The sequence below is a fragment of the Nannospalax galili genome, unplaced genomic scaffold (genome assembly GCF_000622305.1).
Source record: "Nannospalax galili isolate Female #2095 unplaced genomic scaffold, S.galili_v1.0 scaffold127, whole genome shotgun sequence".
Classification (NCBI taxonomy): Eukaryota; Metazoa; Chordata; class Mammalia; order Rodentia; family Spalacidae; genus Nannospalax; species Nannospalax galili.
The window spans coordinates 5,611,519-5,639,187 of record NW_008360326.1 but is presented as its reverse complement, the minus strand read 5'-3'; the positions used below and the strand labels follow the sequence as shown (position 1 = coordinate 5,639,187).

At 52.2% G+C, this 27,669-nt stretch overlaps 3 protein-coding genes and 1 long non-coding RNA gene across 14 annotated transcripts in view; 1 reads left to right on the top strand and 3 right to left on the bottom strand.

Annotated features, from left to right (window-relative positions):
- Positions 1–2,648, top strand: part of LOC103727762 — a 14,490-nt gene extending 11,842 nt beyond the window's left edge. The window contains exons 2-3 of the long non-coding RNA XR_606988.3: positions 1,777–1,792; positions 2,480–2,648. This is a non-coding gene — a long non-coding RNA (uncharacterized LOC103727762). The remainder of the gene's footprint in view (positions 1–1,776; positions 1,793–2,479) is intronic.
- The window catches only part of Gmppa (GDP-mannose pyrophosphorylase A), a 7,363-nt gene extending 3,349 nt beyond the window's left edge, over positions 1–4,014 (bottom strand). The window contains exons 1-6 of one of the 3 annotated variants that reach the window (XM_029560029.1): positions 3,733–4,014; positions 2,871–2,932; positions 2,677–2,774; positions 1,327–1,430; positions 890–1,076; positions 531–590 (exon numbers count right to left, since the gene is read on the bottom strand). In XM_029560029.1, coding sequence (XP_029415889.1) covers positions 531–590; positions 890–1,076; positions 1,327–1,430; positions 2,677–2,774; positions 2,871–2,910 — 489 coding nt within the window. In that variant the 5' untranslated portion in view covers positions 2,911–2,932; positions 3,733–4,014. Of the gene's footprint in view, positions 1–530; positions 591–889; positions 1,077–1,326; positions 1,431–2,676; positions 2,775–2,870; positions 2,933–3,127; positions 3,696–3,732 lie in introns of those variants that run through there. The other 2 variants (XM_008825793.3, XM_029560027.1) reach the window with 2 other exon arrangements.
- A 453-nt stretch (positions 4,015–4,467) lies between these two features.
- Positions 4,468–6,462, bottom strand: Spegnb (SPEG neighbor). Its single transcript, XM_017796238.1, is given in 8 exon segments — positions 4,468–4,546; positions 4,548–4,604; positions 4,789–4,831; positions 4,834–4,919; positions 5,509–5,744; positions 5,881–5,887; positions 6,057–6,160; positions 6,433–6,462. Coding segments are annotated over 8 exon segments (642 nt in total).
- A 2,031-nt stretch (positions 6,463–8,493) lies between these two features.
- Positions 8,494–27,669, bottom strand: part of Speg (striated muscle enriched protein kinase) — a 49,969-nt gene continuing 30,793 nt past the window's right edge. For 6 of the 9 annotated variants that reach the window (XM_029560057.1, XM_008825784.2, XM_029560058.1 and 3 more), the window contains 23 exons: positions 25,159–25,271; positions 24,659–24,827; positions 24,376–24,472; positions 24,053–24,253; positions 22,567–22,624; positions 21,947–22,024; positions 21,684–21,862; positions 21,225–21,251; positions 20,471–20,623; positions 20,233–20,275; positions 19,039–19,107; positions 16,844–18,815; positions 16,490–16,621; positions 13,856–13,972; positions 13,521–13,688; positions 13,297–13,419; positions 12,958–13,125; positions 12,276–12,855; positions 11,632–11,871; positions 11,324–11,547; positions 10,256–10,331; positions 9,828–9,977; positions 8,494–9,513 (listed from right to left, as the gene is read on the bottom strand). In XM_029560057.1, coding sequence (XP_029415917.1) covers positions 9,321–9,513; positions 9,828–9,977; positions 10,256–10,331; positions 11,324–11,547; positions 11,632–11,871; positions 12,276–12,855; positions 12,958–13,125; positions 13,297–13,419; positions 13,521–13,688; positions 13,856–13,972; positions 16,490–16,621; positions 16,844–18,815; positions 19,039–19,107; positions 20,233–20,275; positions 20,471–20,623; positions 21,225–21,251; positions 21,684–21,862; positions 21,947–22,024; positions 22,567–22,624; positions 24,053–24,253; positions 24,376–24,472; positions 24,659–24,827; positions 25,159–25,271 — 5,330 coding nt within the window. In that variant the 3' untranslated portion in view covers positions 8,494–9,320. Of the gene's footprint in view, positions 9,514–9,827; positions 9,978–10,255; positions 10,332–11,323; positions 11,548–11,631; positions 11,872–12,275; positions 12,856–12,957; positions 13,126–13,296; positions 13,420–13,520; positions 13,689–13,855; positions 13,973–16,489; positions 16,622–16,843; positions 18,816–19,038; positions 19,108–19,516; positions 19,591–20,232; positions 20,276–20,470; positions 20,624–21,224; positions 21,252–21,683; positions 21,863–21,946; positions 22,025–22,566; positions 22,625–24,052; positions 24,254–24,375; positions 24,473–24,658; positions 24,828–25,158; positions 25,272–27,669 lie in introns of those variants that run through there. The other 3 variants (XM_029560056.1, XM_029560061.1, XM_017796268.2) reach the window with 3 other exon arrangements.

Here is a 27,669-nt window from a genome sequence, read left to right as displayed (position 1 = left end):
TATATAAAAGTCTGAACAAATAACAAGGGCCTGTGAAAGTCAGTGAGGTTCAGGGCAAGGACTTTCACAAATGAGGACAGGACTCCTCCGCCTTAGGGACTGTGCTCCTACCACAGTAATTATGGAACATTGGGTTACTTGCCTGTCTTTGCACAACTGTTCCCTCTACTTGCAAAACCTTCAGTGTCCTTCATCTCCACAAGTCTAACTCAGTTTGTCCTGCTTCCTGCAGGAAGTGCCCCACCTCAGGCTCTGTTGGGCCTCCCTTGTATGCTCCATAGCACCCTGTGTATATATTTATTATGGCACCACACCTACAGAATGAACACCCCCTTCCCTTGCCAGTTTCTTTTAAAAGGCTACAAGATGATTCATAAGGGCAGGGTCAGGGGCATACAACATTGTCCTATCTAACGTGAACAGGGCCCATCTCAAAGTGCTCCCAGCATTCTCTAGAGGTATGGTGTACAGGAATGATCACATGCAGTATGGACACCTGCCCAGTCCCTCCCCCCCAACTCTGCTCTTACCTCATGAGTCTGTGGATTCTCAACAATGCAGCCATAGTTGAGGGACTGCGTCCTGTTAGCCTGAAAGACAGAGACAGTGACCTGCCTGCTCCAGGGTAGCCAGGGCTGTTTTCTTTTTTTCTTTCCCTCCCCTATAGCACCTGGCATGCAGCTCTGACACTGACAGGCCTTCAGTGGGGTTGAAAGCTGACAGCTGCCCTCCCCCTCCCTACTTCCCAGCAGCCAAAGGGCTCAGGGTTGCCAATAACACCACTGTTACTGCTGGGGACAGTGTATCTCCCTCCCAGCACCCATTCCTACTCCAAGACCCAGGGCTGTTCCTGCATTCCCACATCCTCCAGCCCTCCCAGCCCTCTCACTGTAGTGCCAAGGAGTAAGAAAGGATGGCGATGGCGTCTGTGAGTATCCAACATAGCACTCAGGGGGAAGTCAGAGCAGACATCAGCATTGAGCACGAAGAACGCCTCAGGTGCCCCAGCAAGGATCTGGTCCCGAAAATGATAGAGACCACCCCCTGTGCCAAGAGGGGCAAACTCCTGCAGGTACCTGTCCCCAGGGACCCCAGCCAGCTCAGTGAGATACTATGAGCCAGAGCACCTGACAACCAGCTCCCCCCACCCCCACTCCCCGATCCTGAACACTTCTGCCCTTGTCAGGAGTACCTCTGAAGAGCAATTCTGATGCTTTAATGAGAATCCCTCACACATGGGGGTAAACCCTGGCAAATACTGACTCAACCCACTCCCAAGAACTCAAAGACCACCCCCCTTCCCCATATACATGTATGTTCAAACACCTGACTGGAAGGTTAAACTCCTGCTGGGCAGCTTCTAGGAACTGGGTAAGGGCCTCATCAGGCTGGTAGAAGCCAATGAGCAGAATTTCCTGCATTCCAGGGACCTGAGAACAAGGGAAGAGGTTGGGAGAGAAAATTCTGATGGGAATTGGGGAGATCCTGGTACTGGTCCAGAAGAGTCCAGAGGCCATAAGTTCAGCTTCAGCTGGGCCCCTGGGTAATCACTTGATCATTCTGGCTTGCTATCTCTCTGGACAATGAAGAAGTTATAAGAATTCTCAGCCCAGATCTTTCCATTTTTATATTCTCCCATGAACTTGAACTGGGAACTCTAGGAAAGACTTTGTCTACCAAGCTACATTAAAGTATAATCTAATCTCTCTCTCTCTCTCTCTCTCTCTCTCTCTCTCTCTCTCTCTCTCTCTCTCTTTCCTGGGGATTGAACCCAAGGCCTCACACATTTTAGGTAAGTGCTCTATCTTTGAGCTACAGCTTGGCCTTTTTGTGGGTATTCATGTATATGGGGTTGCATAGGCCCATATGTATGTAATCACACAGAAGCCAAAAGTCAACCTCAGGTCTTTCCTTAGGTGCAGCAACCTTGGGTCTCTCAATTAGGACCCAATGATTAGGCTAGGCTGGCTGACTAGTGAGCCCAGGGATCTGCCTGTCTCCACCTCCTCAGTGCTGGGATTACAAATGCTCTTCACCATGATTGGTTCTTCACATGGGTTCTGGGGATCAAACTCAAGTCCTCATGTTTGTGCGGCATGAATGAAACATCTCCCAGCACTTCCTCTGATTTTCTTAGTTGTTACTCTAAGCTTGACATCAGCATGGGATGAAGGTAATATTTATCAAGGGTCTGCATTGAACAAAACTGCATTCAGCTTTGCTATTCGACAAAGGAAGTCTAACTCTACACATAAGGGAAGTAGACCACAAAGAGGATGGGAAGTTTGTTTGCTCAGGTCTCACAGCAGGGAGAGACTGGATTCAATCCCAAACCTTGCCTATCCCAGTAATAAATCAATAAAGAAATGGAGGTAGAGGATGAGCCCTGTGCTCTACTATCAGTAAAGGACACCATGCTATGGCTCTAAATTATCTCTAAGATCCCTGCTTGACTTCACATTTCATACTTTAAAACTAGGTGTGAAATCTGAGCAGCAAGTGGCCCAAGGACATCAGTACTGCACAACTCAAGGGAGAACCATTCACACAGACATCTGTAAATGCTGGCCCTTGGAGTTACACCTGGTTGGAAGAGACCATGGCTGGGAAAGGGGAAACACACCAAGCAGGAGATGAGCAAGAAATATAATGGAAGCACGAACCCTCTAAGGTTACCTGAGCACAGGCTTCTATATGGTGCTGGATCATAGGGACACCTGCCACAGGAAACAGTGGTTTGGGCACCTCAAAAGACAAAGGTCTGAAGCGAGTCCCTGAGAGAGGAGAGTACACTTCAGCTTCTGGCCTTCTTGTGACCCCACCCATCAACCACTCCAGCCCACTACCTCCCCTAAATCCCAGCTCCTCACCCTTTTGAGGGCCTCCAATGAGGATCACAGCTTTGAGCATGATGGGAGATTGCTACCTAAACCTCAAATCCCAACAGAGAAATTACACTCAGATCTCACACTCCAAATAGAAACAGAGCTTACTCCTAGGGTATAAATCCAATGTTCAATATAGCCCCTCCCTGGACACACCACCACAAATTTCATCTCAAATCCCAATCTCTATTCCATTTGGCTTTCAAACCACAATGATGCTACACAAATGTGAAAACACACACCTCATGCTTTGATCTCTAAGACTTCCCTTTGGCCATGAACAAACTCTAAATTCTGGAACGAAATGGACCCCCTTCTCTGACCTCAAACCTCAAGAAAACTGAAATCTCAAATTGCTGCATTTCCTGATGTTCAGCTTCAAATCCCAGGTGTGAATATGGAACCACAAACCCTAAGTGAACTCTGGATATTTAACTTCAATTCTAAGCATGATCCTCAAGCACTGAACTAACATTAAATCTGCATTTGATGAGCCCCAATCCTAGCATCTCTAGGTGAATTTGAATCCTTAAAACTATCTGCATATGCTAAGGCTTGAATCAAAACACTGAGGCCTACTAGCAGGCCACTGAGCCTACTAGCCTCTGGAGTACGGGTACTGACGACTGGTGCCGAATCTCTGGATTCGGAGGCTTGATTGCAGATCCCCTGGAGCCCCCCAACTGCCTCGATTCAGTACATTAGCCTCTCGCAGCAAGGGGTTATGGAACCAACACAAGCATGGACAAACGGAGAGCCAGACTGGACCTCCGAGCCCTCCCTCCGTCTAGGGTCCATCCCCTGCCCTCCCCCAGTCCATCCCCCTCCACCAGGTAGGTCCCTTTACCACTAGCTCCCTTTATGCTGGCTCTGTCGCCCGCTACTGCTGGCTCCTTCCGCATACGTGTCTCCTTGCCAATCGCGAGAAATCCCTCGCAGGGACTGCCGGGAATTGTAGTTCTGAAAGAGTTATCCCTAACTTTATGAGACAGATGGAAAGCGTGACGGAAAACCGCGGCCTGATCAAGAGATTGAGGAGCTGGCCTTAATGAGAAGAGTTTGGGGGTGGGGGAAGGCTCAGAAGCAGGGGCTGGAACCTAAGATTGGGACCCCAAGCTGTCCCGCATTGGGTCTGGGGACAGCGGCCAAAGTGGAGAACTTGGTCACAGGAGAATAGGGGTGTGGCCATCCTTGGAAGGGGCGGGGCCCGACCGCAAACAACCAGGGGAGGGGGCGCCTGGGCTGAGCCAAAGTAGAGGAGGCGGGATCATAGCTCCGCTGCCTTTCCCGCGGGGAAGTTCGACGGTGAGCGGAAATCTATTTCGGTTTTACTCTCTGTAAAAATAAAGCACGAGACTAGGCGCTCTCCAGACTTCCTTGTGACTCCAACATCTGTGACCTTGGCCTATGGGTCTTGAAATAAGTATTGGGGGGAAGGGTGGGGAGAGTAAAAGGCGAGGTCGAAGAACAAAAGAGGCAGAAGATCAGAGAGAAGGCAGTTTTATTAAGCTAGACAGAGGAGAGTTGTGCGTCCCACCCGCCCCTGGGCTCGCAGCCAGGGGGGAAGGTCTGAGGGCCCCTTTCAGGCCACATTCACCCGAGTAACGCTCTGGTCCCTGGCCAGGCTGTTCTCCATGTACACCTGGTACTTACTGCTGTCCTGGGCTGGCCCGGTGAATGGTCAGCATGGTGGTAGTCCTGCCAATCTCAAAGAAGACCCTGAGGAAGAGGTGGAGAGAGGGAGGGCAGAGCTGGCTGTGGGTTAGTTTACCGAGTAGTGAGCCACGCTAGGTAGTCAGCTTTGTTCTTTGCCATCCAGCTCCCCACCCCTTGCAAGGTTTCTGGGCACAGTACCACTCAGGTTCTAGACCCAGGCCCTGCTTGCTGCAGGTCCTGGCCCTGCCTGCCGTCCTCTACGTCCTCTCTGTCCTTGGTCCAGTCGGGCCCTCACCCAGGATCTCTGCTGGCAGTGCTATCATGGTGCCTTTGCACGCCTTAGGGTTGTCAGGTCCTTTTTGAACCTTAGCTGGAACTACAAAAAGGGCAGGGGAACCGAAGTGTAAGGGATCTTGAAGTAAGGACAAGGACATCACATCCCCACCAAATACTGCCCTAAATTACCACATGCATTGGTATTCACAGTATGATACTGGACACATCACTAGCTTGTCTGGTTTTATCTCCTTAGTAATTAAACAGATCCCCGCCCCTCCTTCAGGTCAACTAGGGGATCAAAAGAAAGGTATTGGGTAGAAGCCAGGGAATGCTCTCCATATATTGGAGACAGCTTTAAGTAATGGAAATTGCCCTGGGTTGGGAGCCAGAAAACTTGCCTTTAACCCCAGCCTTACTTCTGGCTCACTCTGTGACCTTGGGGCCCAGGAGTTTACATGGAAGCCCACAGCTGACTTCCCAGTCAGGGTGCAGCTAGGTCCCAAAGTAGGGGAGGACTTTGGGACTGTCCTGCTGTACTGAGACTAGGCTCTCCAGAATTGTGTCAGGACTCCCGGATTGGCTAGGCCAAGCAATAAATGGTGTGCTTCGCTGGACCCAATGGCTGCAGATGCCCTTGGGGTGGTACTGTTTTGTACCCTGGCCTTATACCAAGAGTGGGAACATGGCTTCCACGAGGATATGCACAGAGTCAGAGCACTGGCCAAAGGGATGCTACTGGCTGAGGTCGGCCAGCTTGCCATCATGCACCACCAAAGCCAACACAACAGGGTCCTCAAACACATAGTGGTCCTTGGGTCCACAATGCAGCTCCTTGTGATCCTTGCTCCAGTGGATGAACCAGTCAGGGAAAGCCAAAATGTGGCAAGTCAGCTTGGCTGCACTGCCTGGGATCAGCACCACATCCTGTTAGAATCTGGGGTGGCTCTTCTTGTGCAGTTCCTTCAGGACCTACCCAAAGCTCCCATAATACTGCTGAGACCTGCTCCTGGCTCAGTCTACCTGCACACCATCTCCTCCCCTTCCCCTTGATCCACTAGACACTTAACCTGGAAATTGGGATGGGCAGGAAGGAGGTTGCCCTCTGAACTCTCTTAAAATGATTTTCTATTGCCAGCTGCCTTTCTAGACTTCAGCCCAATGAGTAGTGGTTTACAATACAACAGTAATGCCTGTCTAGCTCCCTTCCTCTCCATAGCTCCAGGGGACCCCTCTTACCTGTGGCCCCTGTAGGAGGCCTGGATTCGAATGACCCCACTCTGGACCTGGGGGTCATTGATATACAAAGTATATCCTGGAAGTGGAGCTGTTGGTTTGGACTTCTAGAGAGTAGACAACAAACAGGGAGCGGGGGTGGGGTGTCCAGGCTGAGCCATAGGTTTTGATTTTCAGTCCTTTCTTTGCCTAAGGAGAACACCCTCCCTGGGGTGGGAATGTCTGAAACTTCTCTAAGGAATGGACTAGCCCTTTGGTGTGTGTAGGGGGGGTTGACTTCGAGAATTCGGTTGGCTGGCTGGATTGTAAGCAGCACAGAGTCCTGGATGCTGCAGCAGGTGTACAGGCAGGTAATCAGCCTTAGGCCCTAATTTTATACATTGCTCCTATCCTTGTCTTTTCTTGGCATGATTACCCCAAGCCCCCTAGGTTCCTAGCCCCAACTCAATGACCTAAGTGAGCTCCTTATATAGCCCTAGGATGCCTGGGATGCTGGCTCAGCCCCTGGGACAGGCCCAGGTAGGGAAACCTGAGCTGCTCTGTGGGTATACCATGCTTCAGCACCTGAAGCTAGACAGCCAGACATGGTTCATCCCCTTTCAGGGCAAGGGCCATCCCACTTCCAGGAGAACCAGATGTGGCCAACAAGAGACATGGCTAACTTCTGGGGCAGCTTTATACTTAGTCTCTAGGCAGTCAGATAATATGCCCTTTCCCTGACATCATAAGGTAAAGGAGTGCAAGTATTTGTGGAAGTGTCCTTGAATGAACCAAGAGTAGCCTTGGACTTTGTGGTCCATACAGCCAATCATGAAAGAACCACCCTTGACCCCAGAGTCTCCAGTCATCCTTCCTCATTATGCCCCCTTGTGGTAAGCAGAAGTAAAGTGGGGGGGGGCAGGAAAGATTTTAAGAACAGTCCCCTCCAATGTCACCCTCATTCCCACTCACTCATCTAGTGACAGGGTAGGATCTGGTTGGTCAGCACTATCCTTGAAAGTTGGCACTATGACTGACTCCTTGGCCACTAGTTCTGCTGAAGTCCTTTAGAGGCATAAATTAGTGCATAGGGGCATCAAACTGCCTGTGGTAAAGGGGTTCAGATCATCCCTTGGGAGCTTAACTGAAGTCCAGTCTGCCCAGGCCAGGGCGCCAGGTAGGAGCACTGCTTCCACCCATTGTAAGTACTCACCCAGTGTGGAGCACTGTCACCTTTTGATCAGAACAATTCTGACACTACTCTGCTGACATAAATTACCTTTGCTCCTCTGGGTTTGGAATAAGCAGTTCACATGCCATTTTCAATGGAGATAGGAAGATCAAAGTGGGGATGGGAGAGGAATTTTTACCATTTACCAAGATATGAGTTCAGGCACCTCATTTTGATATGGAAACATTACAGTGTATAGGGCATTGGAGATCCTCACAGGCAAACTGTATATCTTCATAGCTGAGATGACAGGTGGGCAAGCTGTCTCTCTCATCACTTCTAGCTAGCTTTAACATCTTACTTTGGAGTGATGGGCCTTGCCTTTTCCCTGAGGTCCTGGGAAGCAGGTGACTGGCCTACAATGGGCAAAGGGCTGTGGGAACTTGAGTCAAGGGGTCCTCAAACTCAATTGGCAGCACACCAATGCCAGTGCTCTCTGTTTATGGTTGGAAGCTTGTTCCACTTTGCCAAAAGCAGAGCTTCAAGGTAGAGCACAGGAAACCTGGCTCCCTCTTTCCCCCAACTCGGGCCAGCAGCTCAGTTCTGGGACTCAGTGACCATTCTTAGGTACTGCATGGGATTGGCCAGTCAGGGTACCTTAACACCCTAGAGACCCCTAACTTTCCATGGAAACAAGAAGGTCCAGCCTCATGTCTCCCTCAGTCCTAGGAAAAGGCTGAGCATGGCTGCTCTGAGCACTCACAGCTGCTCCATTCATTCTGATCTGTGTTCTAATCCCAAGAGCCTGGGTCCTTCTACAGCTCTTCACACTGCCTCCTTTCACCAACCACTGTGACAAAAACCCTCTGCTCCCCACTCCTAGGGAAGGACTAGAGTAAAGGAGGCTGAGCAGAGGCTGGCTGGTTCATTCCAGAGTCCAGAATCTTTCAAGTTGCAAAGAGGGAACGTATGAGCATAGGTGAGACGTTGGGGTCTAATTAGAGGGGATTGTGGCATTCAGTAGGTCTGTCAGTATTCCAGAAATTTCAGGGTGAGAAGCAGACCAATCTCCCTTTCCTCTAGAAATAAGAATGAGGGTCAAGGCAGGGATTGGAAGGCCCCAAGGTGTTAACTGTCATACCCTTTATACCTCTGAATGTGTCATTACCCAGAGAAGGGTGAAGCCCCACCCAGGACTCACTCCAAGTCACCCAGTCTGCCCCACCCAGGACTCAGTCCAAACCACCTGGTCTCCTCCCTTCCTCCCACCCAGAGATCACACATAGGTCCTGCTGCTTGCTGTTTTTATTTTCCTTATGACAGACAGACAGCTGCACAGACAGCTGGATGGCTGGGGGGATAGTCAGAACAACATAGGCGATAGGGATTAGATGGAAGGGAAACGCCATAAAAGTCAATAAATAAATAAACACAAACAGGAAGAAGGGCAAAGGCCATGGAGGAGCAGTGGGGATGTCCTTGGGCCAGTGTAGAGTGCCCAGAGCTGCATCTGCTGGGACAAGAGACCAAGCTTGGATGGCCATTGGTCCACAGCTCTTTGCCTTTCTCCTTTCTCCTGGGGATGCAGTTGCTGGCCTGCTGCGCCTCCCCTGAGCCTGCTCTCCCTGCCTTTCACCTTTCTGTCCTCCCTTACATCCTGGCTCTAGCTCCATGTCCAGTACTCGTACTCCAAGCTCAGTCACCATACCCTGGCTGCTGCTGCTGCTGCTACTGCTCCTCCTCCTCCTCCTCCTCCTTCCTCTCCTGGGTACTCCCTGAGATGCACCACACCCACACTCACCCCAGAACTGTCCTTGAGTCCCTCCCTCCCTATCCTCAGTGTTTTTCTTCTTCACTTCTCCACTCTCTTCTTGCCTCTTCCTGTTCTCAGCCTAGCCACTGGGTCTCCTGCTCTGGCTCTGGCTGGGGTGATATCCAGCCGAAGGCCCAGGGGCCTCGTCCCCTCAGGTCCATGAGGTAATAGCCTGGCCAGATGTTGCTGCTTGTGGTATCCGAAGCCCTGGCCTGCCCAGGTCAGTGTGGGCCCTGGAACGTCCCTCAGCAGCATCACTGGGAACCCAAGTTGAAGCCTGAGGCTGGGCTGTGGTCCATGCTACTTAAGGGCTGCCAGGGTAGGAGCGGAGCAGCACCTTGTGGCGGGTGGCAGCCTCAGCCCTACGTCGCCGCTGCTCTCCCAGGAACTCCTTGAGCCGGTTAGTGGTGAAGGTGAGTGTCTGGCGGCGCAGTTTCATCAGGTAGGCATCCTGCAGCCATGGATGGGCCAGGCAGTCCTGCAGTGAGGGCCGGCTCCTGCCAGGCCAGCCAGGAACCATGAGCCAGCAAAAAGCCTCTTTAGAATGGACAATCTCCCCTGACCCTCCCCCAATTCGGATTCACCAATATTTGTGTGATACTAGGTAGCTCAGGGGCTCAATTTCCCAGTCTTTGAAATGGGGATGGTGATTCTGCCTCTCCTAGGGCTGTTATGGGCTTTAAATGTAGGTAGCACCATTTTTATGATTCAGGCACAGAGGAGTTAGGGGCAGGTGTCTTTGCAAGTGAGGCCAGGGCAGTCTGCATCCAGTCAGGTAATACTGGGGCTCGGGAGAAAGGGACCTACTCACCAGGGATGTACTGAGAGGACCTTTCGCAAGAAGAGGGTGGCACTCTGGGAGGTGTTAGGGTACAACTGGAAGGCATCAAAGCGACCCCCCACAATCCGAGCCTCTGTTTCCTGGGGGTCTGGCTCATAGAATGGGGAGTGTCCGCTGAGCCTGTTGTGGAAGACCGTTCAGTTGACACAGATGTTCCCCTCACTGTCTCTCCTTTAGTAGACTGATGGTCATTTGTCAAGCATGGGAGACATTAGTATTGGGGGGTCTGGGGAAGGGTCACTGTGCTGGGGAACAGTGCCATCTTGCCACCTGGTGTGTACTGAGGAGGTAGGGCATGAGGGAGGAAGTGTGGGCAGAAGTGGCAATGAGCTGAAGTAGACAGAAGGAAGGATCAGGCAGGGGTGGGCAGGGGACTGGAGCAGGGCCAGGCTACTCACATGATGTAGGTGAGCACACCAGCTCCCCAGATGTCTGTTGCAGAGCCAATGGGGTCTCCCTTCACCATCTCAGGAGCTGACAGGAGACAGAGGCCAAGCTGACCTAGGTTCCCAGTGGCAAGGGAACAGGGAGAGGTGGGGCGGGGTGTCTGGGAGCAGGGCAATGCTCAGGTCACCACACTGTGAATACAACCAGGCAGCAGGCCTTATAGATCATCAGACAGGACAGAAGTGGGAGTGGCCGCCAGAAGATGTGGGTCACCTGAGGTACTGAATGATGGAGGTTCCTAGAACTCCAGAGGAGCTGAGACGCAACCTTACAAGCTGCCTTGGATCAGTTCCAAGGTAGGATTCCCATTCACACAAAGTGTGGCTGACACCAAGATTAAGAGCCTTTGAAATCAGCCTGGCTGGCTCTAATCCCAGCCTTGCCCTTTCTAGCCATGGGACCCTGGGCTAAACCTCTCTGGCTCTCCACTGTCTCATCTATAAAGTGTGGCTTGTAGAATGCCTCTAAGGAATAGAGATAACAAGCATTAGTTAGCAGAGAGCTAAATGACAGCTAGTTTTCCCTATTTAGTAAAGTAATCATCGATTCTCTTGTCTTTGCAGATTGAGCAAATCCTACCTCTGCTATTTATAACTGCCCAATTGGACAAATACTTAACTTCAGGGTGCTTCTGTTCCCTCATCTGTAAAAAAAGGGTACTGTTATAGCAAACTGCAGCTATTGTAAAGATCAATTGAAAGAAACATCCTGCTGGGCATGATGGCTCATGCCTTTAATCCCAGTACTCGGGAGGCAGAGACAGGTAGGCAGATAGCTCTCTGTGAGTTTGAGGCCAGCCTAATCTACATAGTGAAGGCCAGGCCAGCTGGGGCTACAGGGAGACCCTGTCTCAAAAAAAAAAAAAAAAAAAAATCCCTGTAAAGGGCATAGTTCATTGTTTACATAAGAGTAAGCACATAGTGAATGGTATATCTGTGGGTGAAGTGGGGATGAGCCTGGCATTTCTCCCTCTGGTGATCCTCCAACCCCACACCCCGAATGGCTGCTGGTTCCCTCACCCATGAACTCCAGCGTGCCCGTACGGTGGCCAAGGGGCTTCAGGGCCTGGGGGTTGTAGGGCTGGGCACTGCCAAAGTCCACGATCTTAAGGGCATTGTCAGCAGCCAGCAGCAGGTTGTCTGGCTTGATGTCCAGGTGCAGCACATGGTGGCCATGAAGATAGTCCAGGCCTTGTAGTAGCTGCACCACATAGGTGGCCACATCATCTTCTGAATACCGGAATCTGGGGGCAACAGGGGCTGAGCAGATGGTCTCTGGGCCAGCCTTCCCGACTTTTGCTCCCCCTTCCCCAGGAATGTCCAGCTACCTGTCGCTGAGCCCACAGAGGAGTTCCCGGTTGCCACAGCTCTCAGCGATGAGCACGAGGTATCGAGGTGTGATGTAGGCCTCATGTAGGGACATGAGTCGCTCGTGGTGTAGTGTCCGCAACACCTCATATTCCTGCAGAACTTGTCCTTTGCCCTCTGCTGCATACGGCACAATCTTGGCTATGAACGTTCGGCCTGTGGCATTCTCTCGGCATGCTCGCACAACACCAAAGCGGCCCCTGTGCATATAGGAGGGACGGCACAGACTCAGGGGGATGTTATTGTTGTGATGGCTAAAAAGAGACGCAGGGACCCAGGGGACAAGAATGCAATAGCTCTGGTGTGGGCTCCAGAGTTCAGTTGTGGGAACCAAGGTTCCAGGCCTAGCTCTGTCTACTTTGGGAAGAGCCCAAAACCTCATTTTTCCATCTGTGACAGGGGTGATGCATATCTCCCACAGTTGTGAAGATTAAATAACAGCATATGGCTCAAGTTCAGGACAGTGTCTAGCACAGATGAACTCGATAGCCTAAAGACCCATCTCAGCATCTTTCTCCAAGCCCCAAGGGACAGTCTGGTCTCTGAATTCCTGTGTCCAGTGTCCCATTCACTCCCCCACTTTCCCTTCCCCATCTCTGCTTGCCTGGCCTTCTCCTCTAGGAAGGTGTAAGGTTTCTGGGGGGGACCCTGCCGAAGGGTTGTGCTCTCGGGTGTTGTGGAGCTGACCACCTCCTTGGCTGGGCTGAGGCTCCGTACAGTCACCTTGGTGGGCTCAGGAGGGGGCTCGGGGGCTGGGGGTTCAGGGGCTGGAGGTGCAGACACGAAGGAAGTCACCATATACAGGGAAGTCGAGGAAGACGCTGGTTTAACCCCATGAGGGGCAGAAGTTGGGGTCAGGGTTCCAGGGTCTGGGACAAAAGACTTGGGCTCACTGGGGGTGACCTGGATACTGGGCAGGGTGGGCTCTGCTTGTTGGGTGACTAGCAGGCCCCTGTGCTTTCGTGGGGGGGTTGGGGGTGGTGGACCCACAGCCTTGAGTGAAGACAAGGCCTGACTGGGGGATGTGGGAGGAGTTGAGGGGCTAAGAGTGGCTGTCTGACGGACTGGAGGAGTAAGAACTGGGGTGGGGGCCAGTGAGGTAGGAGAGTCAGGAGGTGGGGCCCTGGCTGGCCCTGAGGTAACCCAGGTGTCTTGGGGAGCAGCAGTTGGCCAAACTGAAGAATCTAAGAGGAGACAAAGAAAATCATCACCTTGTGTCCTGAGGGCAAAGCTGTGGGATGCTCCAAAGGAGGCTCCTGCCACCATCATTCACCCCTTCCACTGACCTTGAGTACCCCTGATTAGGACCTTCTCGGAAGGGTTGCTGAAAGGCCCTTGCCCAGCTCGGTTGGAACAGGCCACTCGGAACCTCACAGTCATACCGACAGGCAGGTGTGTCACATTGTAGTAACAGTCAGGGATGCCTGAGCTCACAGGGTGCCAAACAGATTCCCCTGTGGGAAGCATGGGGGAGGACTGAGACCACAGAAAGGGTGGCCCCAGGTCTCAGTGCTATCCGTAAAGAGCCCAGGGAAGAGGCCTCTATCCAGGGAAGAAATTGGTCTTCTCAGACAGGGTCTGCAGCCTGCCACCTGCTACCTCCCACCATCCTGTCTTGCCCTTACCATCCACACGCCTCTCCAGAGTGTATGTACAGGGTGCCCGGCTATCTCCTGGCTTCCACAGCACCAATGCTGTATCATGGTAGGTCTGGGGCACCTCTGGAGGAGCTAGCTTTCCTGGGATGCCTGGCAGGAGGAAGAAAGGTCCCATGATGCCCAGCTAAGGACCCATCAAGCCCTATCCCACCTCTTCATCCCTACTGCATTAGCCCTTGCCCTTAACTCACGGGCCACAGCTACAGTACAGGAGCTTGTAATACTGCCTAGGACATTGGTAGCTGAGCACTCATAGAGCCCAGCATGCCGCTTGCCAGCCCGGGGGATGCTCAGCAGCTGCCGTCCATCTTTGCAAGACACGATGACCACTGAGGGCTCTGATCGCAGGGACTGCTTGTCTAGGGACAAGAAGGAAGGGGTAGGAGGCACTGATGAATAAGGCAACATATGCCCAAGTCTCCTTCACTTACCTCTTACTTCCGCCTCCTTATGGCCTAGCTTCGCCTGTCCCCTGTGGTTGTGCCACTTGCCACCCCCTTCTCTGTGGAAGATGCAATCTACTTACCTTTCATCCAAGAGATGCGGGGTGCAGGGCAGGCTGCAGGCAGGCAGAGCAGGGTGGCTGCCTCCCCCTCCAGCAGCACCTGGTCCTTGAGTTTGATGTGGAAGACTGGGGGGAAGTCTGAAAGGAGAGAAAGACAGCCATCTGTGTGCAGGACACTGGCTGCATGCTGCTGAGGGAGGGACAGACATCCAAGAACCCTGGTGGGACAGGGCCAGCAGGGAAGTGAAAAGTTCTCTCTCCCAGCCAACCTCATAAGTGGAGTAGAACCTCATGCCACATTCAAGAATGTTTTTAGGGGTGAGCATCACTTTTCCCAGGTCTTCAGCATATAATAGAACTATCCTCTCCTTACACTGATGACTGAAGATGCTTGGTATGAGCCCCATGTTTGTAAATCACTTAGAGCAGGGACTAGCACTAAGTAAGTGCTCTACAAGCATTTGTTAAAATGAAAACAAACACGTTTTGAAAATGCTAACAGTTAAGATTCTGCAATATAAACTCCCTCTGGACCACTACAGGGCAAGTGAGAAAGAAGGGAAAGGAGAAGAGACAGTGACCTGAGTTAACATGGACTGAACACAGATTCTTTGATCAGAATGTGCAGTCTTGGGGTCAATGTGATGACTCAGGAGGTAAAGGCACTCTGTCACCAAGCTTAATGACCTGAGTTCAATTCCCTGAACTCACAAGGTAGAAGGAAAAAAACTGACTCCTGAAAATTGTCCTCTGACCACCACATGTTATGGCAGGTGTGTACAAACACCCACACAGACACACACATAAATGCTAAAAAAAAAAAAAAAAGTGCAGTCACAAGACATCTGAAGCTAACACCCTCTATGGGCAGCCCCTGGAAGGGTGCCAGCCTCTTCCTCCTCTCTCCCTACTTAGGGTCTGGAGGAGGCTCCTGGCATTCCAATTTCTGCACGCTCATTCAGGACACATAAGAGGGGGCAGCTTTGAAAGGGCACGAGACAGTAGTTACATGACTGTGGGCAAAACGTGCCCTCTTATCTGTGAATTGAGGGACAGGGCCAAACAAGTTTTGTGTGTGTGTGTGGGGGGGGGTGTTGCTGTAAGAATGAAATGAGGCATGTGAAGTACTGGCATGTGTCTGGCATGAAGTATGCCCAAACATTAGCTCTTATTGTGTTTGTTACAATTATCTTCTATACCCAGTAGAGAAGCCAGGAGATGAACCTACAAAAAGAGGCTGTTTCAGCATAGGAGAAAAACTGTCTAGACACTGGCAGGTGACCTTGCCCAAGGCTGGGCTGGGGTTAGGAGCTCTGCTCCCATGTTACTGGACTGGGGTTCCTCAGAGCCATGAGGATCTGAATTTCTTCCTTTAGGAAAGCTCCAATCTGGTTTGGGTCACAAGGGCTTTTTTTCACCTGGGTACCCAACCTCTGAAGAACCAAGAGGGAGTTGAAGTGTGTGTGAAGTAGTCAAGAGAGGGATACTCAGCAGGAGAACATGAATAAGACACCGTCTCCTTCCCACTGTACCCACTGTTCCCCAGGGAGGGGGTTGCATTCTGATCCTCCAGCATACTATGAATAATTTTATCAGTTGCTGCCTTCAGACCTAGTGGGAGTAATGGGGGGGGGGAGGTGAGTGAAGCCATCCAGGATGAGAGGTGAAGATGACTCTGGCCCAGCTCTGCCAGTCCTACCACCATTTCCCCAGCCCCAGTTGGTAGCAGATACAGGTCAGGCTTTTTCCTGCTGGGAGAAGATGAGGTCAGGGGGCATTGCTCGCAGGGAATTGGCTGCACCAGCAAAATGGAGCTTCCCAGGTAGGAAGGGATCAGCTGTCCCAGACTTCTCTGCTGGATGCTTTTCTCCTTCTCCCTCCTTCTACTCTCTTCCAACTAGCTGGTCTCTGTCCCTCCTATTCACCCACTACAGCCCCACAGCCCCGACTAAGGCTGAGCAGTCATCTCAAGCACAACTGAAGCAAGGCTAGACCTATTGTGAACAATTTAATAAGAAACTAGGCCAGGACAGAGCTGGTGGCTGAAGATCCTGTGCACAGCCTTGCTTGGTGGTTGCCTCCTGGCCCTGCTGCTGTCCTCCTTGAGTAATACCTCTTTTCCAGGTAGAGTGACCTTAGGTAGAGAACACCTCCCTCCCTGCAGAAGCCTGAAGTCTGCTTTCCCTGAATATGTGCCTTCTGGGCTTATGAGGAGAGACAAGGAAGGGCAGCCAGATATTCTAGGGTCTTTCAGAGACAGAGAGCCAAACAAAGGCCTAAACAGAGTGACCTGGAGCCACTTCTGGGCCCTGGCTGCAAAGGGTTACACAGCCCAACTCTGTCTGCTCCTTACTATCTCTGAGTCTTGGACAAACAGCATCACTTCACTAAGCCTATTTCTCCACCTGCAAACTAGTAGGATGCCCATCGCTGTTCCACAGAATACTGTAGCATTGAATGAGACAGCGTTTGTGACATGCTTAATAGGACACGTGGCTTTGCTAATTAATGGCAGCTGCTACTGTGATTATCATTGTTGTTTTCCTAACTCGAGGCCTCTTCCATGGCTGCCCAAGTTCCTCAAGGTGGCCCACTTTCACCCAGCCAGGACAGTAACCGGAGGACCACGGTGCTTACCCAGGAAGCTTCTCTTACCTGACTCATTGGGCACATACTGGTGCCCTACGTCCTCTTGGACACTGGCAGAGAGGTTTGACTGTGAGAAGCCCTTGTCCTTGCGCAGCCTTGAAAGGCCCCAGCGGTGCCGACTTCGTCTTTCTCCTGGAGCTGCCCGCAGACCCAGGCTCATGAAATGCTTGCCCAGCCACCACCAGCCAGCTCCTACAGCCCTCAGTAAGAGAAACACCTAGTCCCTCCTCTCCCTGCTCCCTTCCTAGCCTCTACCTCTCCACCTGCCAATGCCACCAGTAGGACCTCCTCTGGAGCCCCATTCTCCCAGAGCCTGTCTCTAGCTCATCATGGCCACTTCCCACCTAGTGTCCTCCTCACCTGAGGAACCCGACGTGCCACTGGCCTCTGAGCCCAGGGACTCAGCAGAAGGTGTTGTGGCACCAATCTGAGAGGCCAGCTGATCGTGCGGAACACCAAGGCGTCGCAGGCTCTCCCCTTCGGAAGTAGCCCTGCGCAGCCGTCCAAACAGCGGTGTGCTGCGCCCCGAGGCTCCCCCAGAGTCCTCGCTGCTGCCGCTGCGCTGCAACCGGCTGGACAGGCGCTCCAGAGTGGAGCTGAGTCTCCTGCGCACCGCCAGGACCGGGGAGCCCCGCGCTGAGCTACCGCCCTCGGAGCTCTCCCCGTCTCCGCTGCGGGCCTCCCAGGCCGGGTGGCGCTGGGCGGGCGGGGTCCGTCGCAGCTTCTGGGACAGCGACAGCGAGAGGCGGCGGACGAAGCCTGGCTCTCCCGCAACCCTGAGGTCCTGCACAGAGCGCGAGCGCTCGGGCCGTCGCACCAGCTCGAGCGGCGTTCCAGCCGGGCTGGGCCGGTAGATGCCATCGTCCTCCTCGGGCCCGTGGAAGGGGCCGCGCTCCTCGGAGCGCGAGCGGCTCAGTAGCCGCAGCCCCCGCGACAGCGGCGATTCGCGGCTGCGCTTGAACTTAGCCTCGAACACAGCCTCTGATTCCAGGTTCTCTATGCTACTGTTGAGGCTGCTGCCTGGCCTTGGGGGCACCGTTGGGAACCGGACTTTCTCCGCTAGTGCTGGGGTCGCCCTGGCTGAAGGCACGCGCTTTTCGGTGGCTCCAGGAGGTGGGGAGGCCACCCTAGCGAACACAGCAGCGTGGGGCATGGGCTCCGATGGAGGCACGGCGGGGCCCTGCGGGGACTGAACGGGGCTGAAGAGATGCAGAGACTGCATGATCTGGGCATAGGGTGTGAGGGGCAACGCTGGCTTTTGCAGGGCCAAAGAAGGCTGAGCGGACTTGGCAGCTCGGATTGGTTCTGGCTTGGGCTCTGGGGGCTTCTCTGGGGCAGGTTGGGGCGCCAAAGGCTGGGGAGATTCACCCGGTGTTGCAGCAGAAGCTTCCGCAGACTTGGGGACACTGGGTTTGGGGACGCTGGGCCGCGCAGGGCTGGGTGGCTGGGCCTCGCTAAGGGCAGACAGGGAAGGAGACTCCTGCAGCCTACGGGCCCCAAGTCTGGCTACCGGGATTTCGAGGGGTGCCCCAGCGCGGCGATGACGCCCCCGGGGCTCCGCCTCACCCTGCGAGAAGCTGCTGCTTTTTTGCAGGCCCCGTGACTCAGGAGGGGGCTGGTGGTGGGGCGCTGCCTCGCTGGAGGCAGCCCGTGCCATTCTGGGGTCGCGTGCACGGCCCCCGAGGCTCTCCAGCAGGGGACCCCTGAGGCCGCTGACCTTGCCATCCTCGGGGCCTCCCCGAAGCAACCGCTGGCGTAGGGCCTGCAGCCTCTGTGCGTACTCGCCCTCACCCAGGCCTCCCCGGGTCAGGCGGGTGGACCCCGGGCTGGGGCTCCTGCGCTGCGGCAGCTCCACAGACGCTGCCTTGTGCAGGCTCCGGCCCGGCTCCCGCGACCGGGCCCGGGGCAGGGCGCTCTCAGCTGAGCTGCCCCGACGGAGCTCTCCCCGCCTGGGGCTAGGCCCATCTAGGGGCTCCTGGCCTGGAGAGGGGAGGGCTTCAGGGCTGGGGGCCTCCTGGTCCCGAGAGGGAGGCCTTCCCTGTTCTTGCCAGTCCATGGGGGTGGCAGTCCCCGCTTCTGGGGTTCCCAGGGCCTCATCTTCAGTGGGGATGTCGGTGAGGGATACCCGAGAGCCTGAGAACTCAGGCTGCAGCGGGCGGGGCACTGAGGGAAGTTCCTCCAATTCTTCCTCTTCAGAGTCTGAGGAGGATGAGAGTCCCGCACTTGGGTGCGTTCTTCTGGGCATGGCCACCCAAACCCGCTCCGGGGGTGCCCGCAGCAGCTCTGGAATGGGGCGCAGTACAAGGTGGCACTTGTAGCTGATCTGGGAGCGCTGGAAACAAGGCACCACAGTCACACCAGTGAGACCTGGAGGCCTAGGTGGCTCCCAGGCCTACTTCAGCCCAGGGAAGGAGGCCTAGGGGCAGGAGGGGAGCCAGGAATCAGACAAAAATCAGGCTCTGGAAGGAGTAGGAGGTGAGGGTCACCATAGGAAAAAGGCTGTGTGAGAGAAAATGAATGTGGAAAGGACAGAGGTAGGGCCCAGAAAAACTTACCTGCCACCTCCTCCTGGACAGGAAAAGCTTCAGGTGATCTGTGCTCACCTCTGCTCCCTTTGCTTGTGTCTGCAAACCCAGGAAAGAGGTCCTGAAGGACAGTTCTCTGTCAACCTAGCCCCTCCTGAGAAATAAAGTCTAGTGGGGGACAGTAAAGCAAGAAGCACTGACTGATTGCTGAGGATTCTGTCCCCTTGAGTCTGTCAGGACAACACTTACAGTCCAGAGACACACCTGGGACAAACTCTCTGAATCTAAGGGAAGAGGCAGGCAACAGGCAGGGCTGGAAGGTGCCCCACCCCCTGACCCCCAGCAGGTTTGAGCTTCACCAGGACTCAAGGCCCTCCCCCGGCACACTGGCTGCTCTGATGGCCCCCAGCTCCCTTTTGTCACTATATAAGGCCAGCATCCCAGACATTTGAAGCCCTGCTGGTCAAGACCAAGAGGCTTCCTGTAGCACCCACCAGGGCTCACTCACCCGGGGCTTGTTTCTGGTCTGAGGGAAGACGCTCTTACTTCAAACAGTGCTAGCAGAATGACCTCAATCTTCAGCTGACCCAGGATAAGTATTTTGTTTTTCAGGTATGGAGCTCAGAGCCTTGAGCATGCTAGGCAAGCGTTCTGCCACTGAGCTACAGCCTCATTCAACAGCAAGTTTATTTAGGTACTTTTTCTGCGCGCGCACGCACACACACACACACACACACACACACACACACACACACACACACACACACACACACACACACACACACACAATTCCAGAGTACTGGTGCTTGAAAATAAATGAGAACCCTGCCTACATGGAACTCCAAAGAATAAGGGAGCCAGGCCACACAGCCACCAATGTGGGGAACAGTGCAGGACAGAGGTGAACACAGAAAAGTGGGGGAAGAAGGCCAAGGCTGGTCTTGAGTAACAGAATTCTGAAGAGGATCTCTAGGATAGAAAGAGGGGTCCAGGCCTAGGCTCAGAGTCTGTGATACTCCAATGTGATCACTGATTTGGGCCTTGGTTTCTTCATCAACCAAGTGGGAGTAATTCCTTTACAAATCTATTGTGAAGCTAATAGGTCACATACACACGTATATAACATAAAGCATATCATAGTTATTACATGTAAAGTCAGTAAATGGAGCTGTTAGCAACATTCTCCCTCTATATCTGTACCACATTTGGGAGGACTAGACTCACTTTGAACCAAGGATGCTCCAGTGTCTCTTCTGCAGTAGGTCTCCTATAAAGGAATGAGAATTAAGTGAGGATTTATCAATCATTCATTTATTCACTCATTCATTCATTCATTTGTCAATGAATAATTGAGAAAATAGGGCCTCTTAGGAGCTGGGGGTTGCATATCAAAGGGAAGAGGCTTGGCAGGAGTAGGAAGGTGGTTTGAGGGGTCTCTGCAATTGGGAGGTCCCCTACTCACAGCCGGTCCTGCACCAGCACTTTGATGAGGAAGCCTCGGGCCTCCCTGCTGAGACTGAGGAATGTGGTCTCTTCAAATGCTACGTTGTAATTTCGGATATTCATCAGTGTTGTCCGATCATTCTCCCCCACAAATGGGGAGATGCCTGTCAGACTGCAGAGGTGGAGAAGGTTGGGGTGAGAAGTAGGCAAGACCCTGGGGCTGGGGCTGAGGTGAGGTGCAAATGTACATTGGGACACAGGACCAAGGACAGATGGAGACCTGAATATGAAGGGACACCAGAGGCTGGGCAAACGTGGAAAGGAAGCCAGAGCTTTTCGATTTTTGGTTTCCTCCCTGTACTTCAGGTCCCCAGATGGGCAGAGAGGGCATTCTGCCTTGGGACCTTATTACCCATGTTTGGGAGGAACAGTTCTGTCCCTCCTCCAGTGTCTTTTCTGTAAGGTAAGGTGTCTGTGCTGAGGAGATGTACCCCCTTCTAGTCAATACTCTGGACCCTCAGGACCAGGTAGTTCCCTGCCAAAATGGCACTGAACTCCTTGGGTCCAGTGTGCCCACCTCATATGGAGGGGCATGGTGGAGGGGGACAGAGCTGGGACATGTCAAGCCAGAGTGACCAAGCTCATGTACATGAGGCCCCTTGAGTGAGGAAGGAACAGTGTGTGTAGAAGAGAAGAGGGTGAGCTGTGGGCCCTGTAAATATTACAAGTGGGTCAGCCAGGAGACCAATAGAAAACAGCAGAGGGCTCCTTACCAGAGGAAGGCAATGACACCCACGGGCCTGTAGGAAAGCAGAAGCATGAGTGAGAGTCGGCCCACCTCCAGTAAGAAGTGAGTAGCCCTCTCCACCACCCATCTGAAAGGGATGGGTCCTCCTGCACAGGAGAATCTCCTTCAGGGAGGACTTCAGCCCAAAGTCAGAGTCATGATAGGGCTGGCCTGGGAAGCCCAGAGACATTTGGGGACCAATGAACCTACACCTGTCTCACTGGAGGAGGCCCAGACCCAGGGGACCAGGAGCTGCAGACTGAAGGGCTGAGGCCCAGAGGGACTGGGTCAACCCTGAATGATGAAGGATGGGGATTACATGGTCAAGTTAGAGATCTTAGGAGCAATGCTACCAGCCAACAGTCAGAAAAGGAATCCTGGCTTCCCGAAGTTCTTCCCAGACAAGTGAGAGAGTCCCCAGCATAGCCCAACATGCCAGCATTACCAGATGTCAGTGACTCCAGACACAGGGCTCTGGTTGACAATCTCAGGTGCCACAAACTCTGGTGTGCCATACTGGCAGTACTGGGGCTCCCCTGGAGTGAGCTCCTGGGCGTTCCCGAAGTCACAGATGCGCACCTGCTCTTCACCTCCTGCACCATCCCATACTAGCAGGTTTTCAGGCTATAAGCAAGGTATGGGAGCTAAGAAAGGAAGGACATCCCACCTGATGCCCACCTCCTGCCAGCTTTCCGTATCTCTCCTTACCTTGACATCTAGGTGTAGCACGTGGCTCTGATGTAGGTAGCATATTCCCTCTAACACCTGCCGCATATAGGCCCGGGTCTGTGGAAACAGGAGGCCCAGGGTCCATGGAGGTGGGGAGCCACTATGCTTGATCACCATTAGGGCTGTGACAAGAGGTCAGGCTATGTCTGGGCAGTAACTTTTTAGATGGCTCATGAAGGGATTGGGGATTCTGGTACTCAGAGTTACCATATACAGCTGCACAGGTTGGACACAGTACACTTCTAGGGGACAATCACTTACATTATAATTAATAGAGCTGTGCAGTAAATAATTTGTACAGCCATGCCATGAGATCAAAGTCTAGGTAGATTCCTGGAAGAAGTGTTTGGGGATGTGTATATGAGGAAGACTGAGAAGCAATGGAGTTAGGGTTTAGGGTGTGTCTGCTCTCATTTACAGAGGACACTATAAGTGTTGAACAGAAGGCAGTCTGGTCTCATAAAGAAGGGAGTTCTGCTGCCTGTGTAGCCGTGCTCTCCAACACCACCCTTGGCTTCCTCATGGACACAAATGGCATGCAGAGCTCAGGTAGGTGAAAGCTGGTGCCGAACCTGGCCCCTGCCACCCACTGCCCTCACCTCAGACTCACACACGGTGGGCTTCCTGGCCATGCGCTCCAATAGCTCCTCTGTGCAGCTGTGTCCCAGGTCAAGGAAAACAGTGACAAGCCTGGCTCAGCCCTGGAGCTCAGTCCAGGCTTAGCTCAGCCCAGGGCCTTCCTTCCCTCAAAGCACATCTGACACCCTTCAGACACAGTGTCCCCCTTTCCTGATGTCAGGTTATGCAGATAGGGGTAATCTGCTTGAACTCTCAGACAATTCTTGCCCTTTCTGAGTCTAGGTTCCCTTGAGGGTGAAATGAGGGTGACAGTCCCTCTCCTGTCCACCTTATGAAGTATTTATAGGGCTCAAATTGTAGCAGTCTTGTTGACTGTGGATAGAACTTCTTGACTATTTGAGAGTGACCCAGAGGTCCATGAAATAAAATAATTTGTCAGTTTGCTGAAATGTAGATTTGAACAATATAGACTGAGAGGCTGGTATACCATACCGGTTGAGGAGGGCCAAGCCCAGGAGCCTTAGCTCAATATGCCTGTATTTAGGTATAGTTTTTTGTTAAACAGTAAGATCTGGTCTTTTTTTTTCTTTTTGAAACAGGGTCTCCCTGTAGTCCCACCTGACCTGAACTCACTATGTAGACCAGGCTGGCCTTGAACTCACAAGGATCTGCCTGCCTCTGCCTCCCAAGTGCTGGGATTAAAGGTGTGCACCACCATGCCCGGCAAGATCTGGTCTTTATGAAAGGAGTCCTTTTAAGTAAAGCAAGGTACAGGTTCTCATCTGAAACAGGGTCCCAAAATGTGCAGGCATATATACTGTACTACATCATATGCTGGTTGCTAGCTGTAGGGCCTTGGACTACACTATTTAACCTCTCCATACCTGTTGTATCAGTCATAAACTGGGGCTGATTAAATAGGTTACTAGGTATAAAACCTGTGTAGCACTGCCAAGCTCTCACTAAATGCTATGTGAATTTTTTTAAAAGTCTTGAAAATGGCTTCCATAGAAGTCCCCACTGTCATCAACAGGTCTATCTTTTTTTTTCTTTTTTTTTTTTTTTTTTGTTTTTTTTTGGTCTTTTTGAGACAGGGTCTCCCTATAGCCCCAGTTGGCCTAGAACTCGCTTTGTAGACCAGGATACCCTTGAACTTACAAGAGATTTGCCTGCCTCTGCCTCTCAAGTGTTGGAATTAAAGGTGTGTGCCACCATACCCAGTGTCAGGTCTACCTTTTTCAGAGACAGGGTCTCATATAGTCCAGGGTGGTCTATGTAGCCAAGAATGACCATAACTTCGATCTACTCCCCAGTGCTGGGATTACAGGAATGTGCATATCCCGTTTTATATAGTTCTGGGGGCTAAACTTTGAGCATGTTAGGTAAGCTCATCTCCAACCTAGTTATATCCCCAGCCCCAATAGGCTCATTTTGTAAAGGGCAAAGCATGCACCCAATTAGCGGTCACAGCGGCCATTCATTCATTCCCAGCCTGTCCCAGGATACAGCTCGGTGACAATGACCAGTCCTCGGCGCCGCTCAAATGCCTCATGGAAGTAGAGGACACAGTCATGCTGGAGCCGGGCCAGCAGCTGGGCCTCATGTCTTGCTGATGCCTTGGGCTTGGCCTGGCTAGGAATGAACTTGGCTGCGAACTCCAGGCCAGAGCTACGCTCCACCACACGCCGAAGATAGGAGAAGGCACCCCTGGATGACAGGGAAGGTAACAAGACACTGCTGTCAGTGCAGTCCTGGCCCTCCATCCTTCCTGGCCCTCAGATTCAGCAGCTTCTCTTGACCACTGACACCAGTTCCTCCCCACCCAACACCTTCCGATCTCCTGGTGGATGTCATAAAAGTCACTGAGTCTTCTTCCTCGATGCTCCTCATCTTCCCTGACCCCCTCGACCTCCATAGTTGTCTGAGCTGGGGAGAAGACAGATGTCCTCATATTAGGTAGAAAGGACAAGATAAGGGCAAGGGGAGAGATTTTGACATGTGGGGCATATTCAGGAGACAAAAAAGGAGCCAGAATGTTGGTACCTAGGCAGGTGGTGGAGCTGGGGGATATGGTGGTACTGTTTGGACCTTCTCCACTGAACACCAACTCACCTGAATGCACAGCCAACTCTGCCTTGCAGGAAACTTCGCCTGCTAGATTCCGGGCTGTGCAGGTATAGACACCTCCATCCTGGGCTCCTGCACTGAGTACCACCAGGGAGCACTCGTTCTCCTCATACACGAAGCTCACATGGTTGCTCTCAGCCAGCAGCACCTGGTCCTGCAAAGGTGGGCATTACCTCCATCTGGGCCTGCCTCACTGCCACTTGGGGCCTAGCTATACATCCATGCTAGACAGCCAGTTTCATCTGGACCTGAGGACCAAGGGCCTGCCTATCAAGCTCCACTTCTGTCTCCACTCATGGCAGCAGTTCCTCCAATCCCAGAACTGGAACCTGCTTCTCCCTTAGCTCTTGCTAATAGCCCCTAACCACTCCTGGATCTCATTTCCTCCTCCTAACCAGAATCTGCCCAGACTCTTCTAAGGCCACCCAGGACCGCACATGCCCCAGGTTCCCAGAAAGCTGCTGTAGTCTACATTGCCCTCTAACCTTGTACCACATGATGTCCGGCAGTGGTTTCCCCTCAACCACCACAGCAAAACGAGCCGTTTCTCCAGCCCCCACCTCCACATCTTCCATGATGGACTCAAACCGAGGAGCCTCTAAAATGGAGAAAGAGGAGAGGACCAGATGGGATCACCACAGGGTCTGCCTCTTCAGCCACTGTCCCCATCAATGACTGGCTCATCAGAATACCAGGCCCTATCCTCCTGGCCCCCATGCCTGGGGACACCAGAGTTCCTAGCCTGACCCTCCCTGTAAATCCAAATATGATGCACTCCAAGCCTCAGAAGCACTGCCATAGGTGCTGGTTGCTTTGTCAGACCCTCAGTGTTCATCTTATGGCTTTGAAATTGGAACATTTCACACACAAAAGAAATCTGGATTTCCTGTCTTTCTTGGAAAATCAGGACTGGCCATCTAGCCCTTCCCTGCCTTCAGTAACCAGCAAGCAGGTGCAGTACAGTCAGTGCTGCCCCCTGCAGGTGACTGACTTCAACGTCCCACCTGGCAGCCTTTTCTGACTGCCTATATCTGGCCCCAGCAAGAGATTGGGGCTGTGACGTAGAATTAAGCTTCTGAAGGACAGTGCCATCTTGAAGCTGTTCTTTCTGAATCTTATTTAAGTATCTAAAGGGACTTCTACCCTTTGAGAGAGAGCAAGATGAACAAATAATAGTCCCTATATATTAACCCAATAATCGAGACATGAACTCTCAGCTTAATTCTCCCACAAATCACATGGCCACAGCATTCCCTGCAAAGTAGCTTCTAATTTTCATGACAGAACTAAATATATTTTGCAATGTGCCTTGTGAATCCTATGAATTCCAGGTGCCCTGTTCTGAGAATCTTGAGGATCTTGGCTTTAAGGAGACTGAGGGTAATCAAACCTGGGGAAAAGCAGGCTGCATATAGACTGACACCACCACAGGGACTCACCTAACTTTATACAGACAACAGAGGAAGCCATTCTGGGGCTGGGGAAGAGGCTGCTATGTGGCAGATGTGAAGAGAAGGGGGATTGCCTTTCTACTTTCCCTGCCTGGCTGATGGTGGGGAAGGTGGAGCAGAATGGTATGTCTGACATAAGTCCCAGACACTTTAGGGATCTGGTTGGCCAAGACAGTCTCTCTCAATCATAGTCCAGGTCAGGTTGGGTGGCAGGGCTCCTGGGCATCTCCAACTCCAGATTAGGGCTACATCTGGGAAGCGTGATGAGCCTATCAGATGCTGTGATCTAGTGACAAAGTGGTGACTGAGCAGAAAGTATGGGGTGGAGGCTGGGTAAAAACAAAACCCCATCTACACAGGGCCAGGAGGGCCTCCATATCCTCCTCATACCCCTTGAGGCTGCATCCTACCCACTTTACAGTTACTTTCCCTCTAAGAACTTGGCCCCTGTCTACTGGGGGAGGGGACAATCTATGAAGGTCAAAGCACTGGAGGTTTTAAGTGAACTTCAATGATTTTTTTAAAGTACCGAAAATATCCATTTGCTCATAGATTGCCTGTGCTAACTAAAATGTCACTTTCTTTGCTTTTGGTTGGAATTGTATTCACTCAGCAGGTAACAGTGTTCAGCTCATATGGATCTGAAGGTCTAAGTGGCAGTTACAGATGTTGGAGTTAATTAACAAACCAGAACACAAAACAATGGCTACTTAATGCATACTACAGCTCTAGGGGCTATGGCTTTAAAGCAGAAATTGAAGAAAAGGGCTTCACTGTAAGGGTTGAGAGACTGTCAAACTGGCTGAAGGGCAGGCAGAGCCTCAGAGCTGGGCAGCAGGTGATAAGCTGTATTCAAGGTCATTTTGTTTTTAATCAGTTTCTTTGTCCCATACTGTTTTAGATGAGACACTATTTTTTTTTTTTTTTGGTCTTTTTGAGACAGGGTCTCCCTGTAGCCCCAACTGGCCTGGAATTCACTATGGAGACCACGCTGGCCTCGAACTCACAGATTTCCACCTGCCTCTGCCTCCTGAGTGCTGGGATTAAAGACGTGCACCACCACACCTGTCAAGACACTATTTTTTAAAACTGGATATAGCACATGAGCTAAGAGCACTCACAGCTATGTAATCTGACATTCAAACTTGAACCCAGCCAGGTACGGTTGCACATATCTTTAGTTCCAGCATTCGGAAGGCAGAGGCGGGTAGATCTCTGTGAGATGGAGGTCAGTCTGGTCTACAGAGTGAGTTCTAGGCTAGCTGTGCCTGCAAGGAGACTCTGTCTCAAAAAAAAAAAAAAAAAAGTACCAAAAAACAAACGTGAACCCAGCCCCTATACTAATAAGACTGAATGACCCTGGGCCATGTCACTTAGCACTTTGAACTTGCTTCCTTTTCTCTAAAATGAGAATGGTAACTAACTCCATCTCACAAGGCTGATGCATGTATTAAATAAGGAATGTGAATGTGAAGCATATATAAGATGCTAAATAATGTGTGTGTGTGTGTGTGTGTGTGTGTGTGTGTGTGTGTGTGTGTGTGT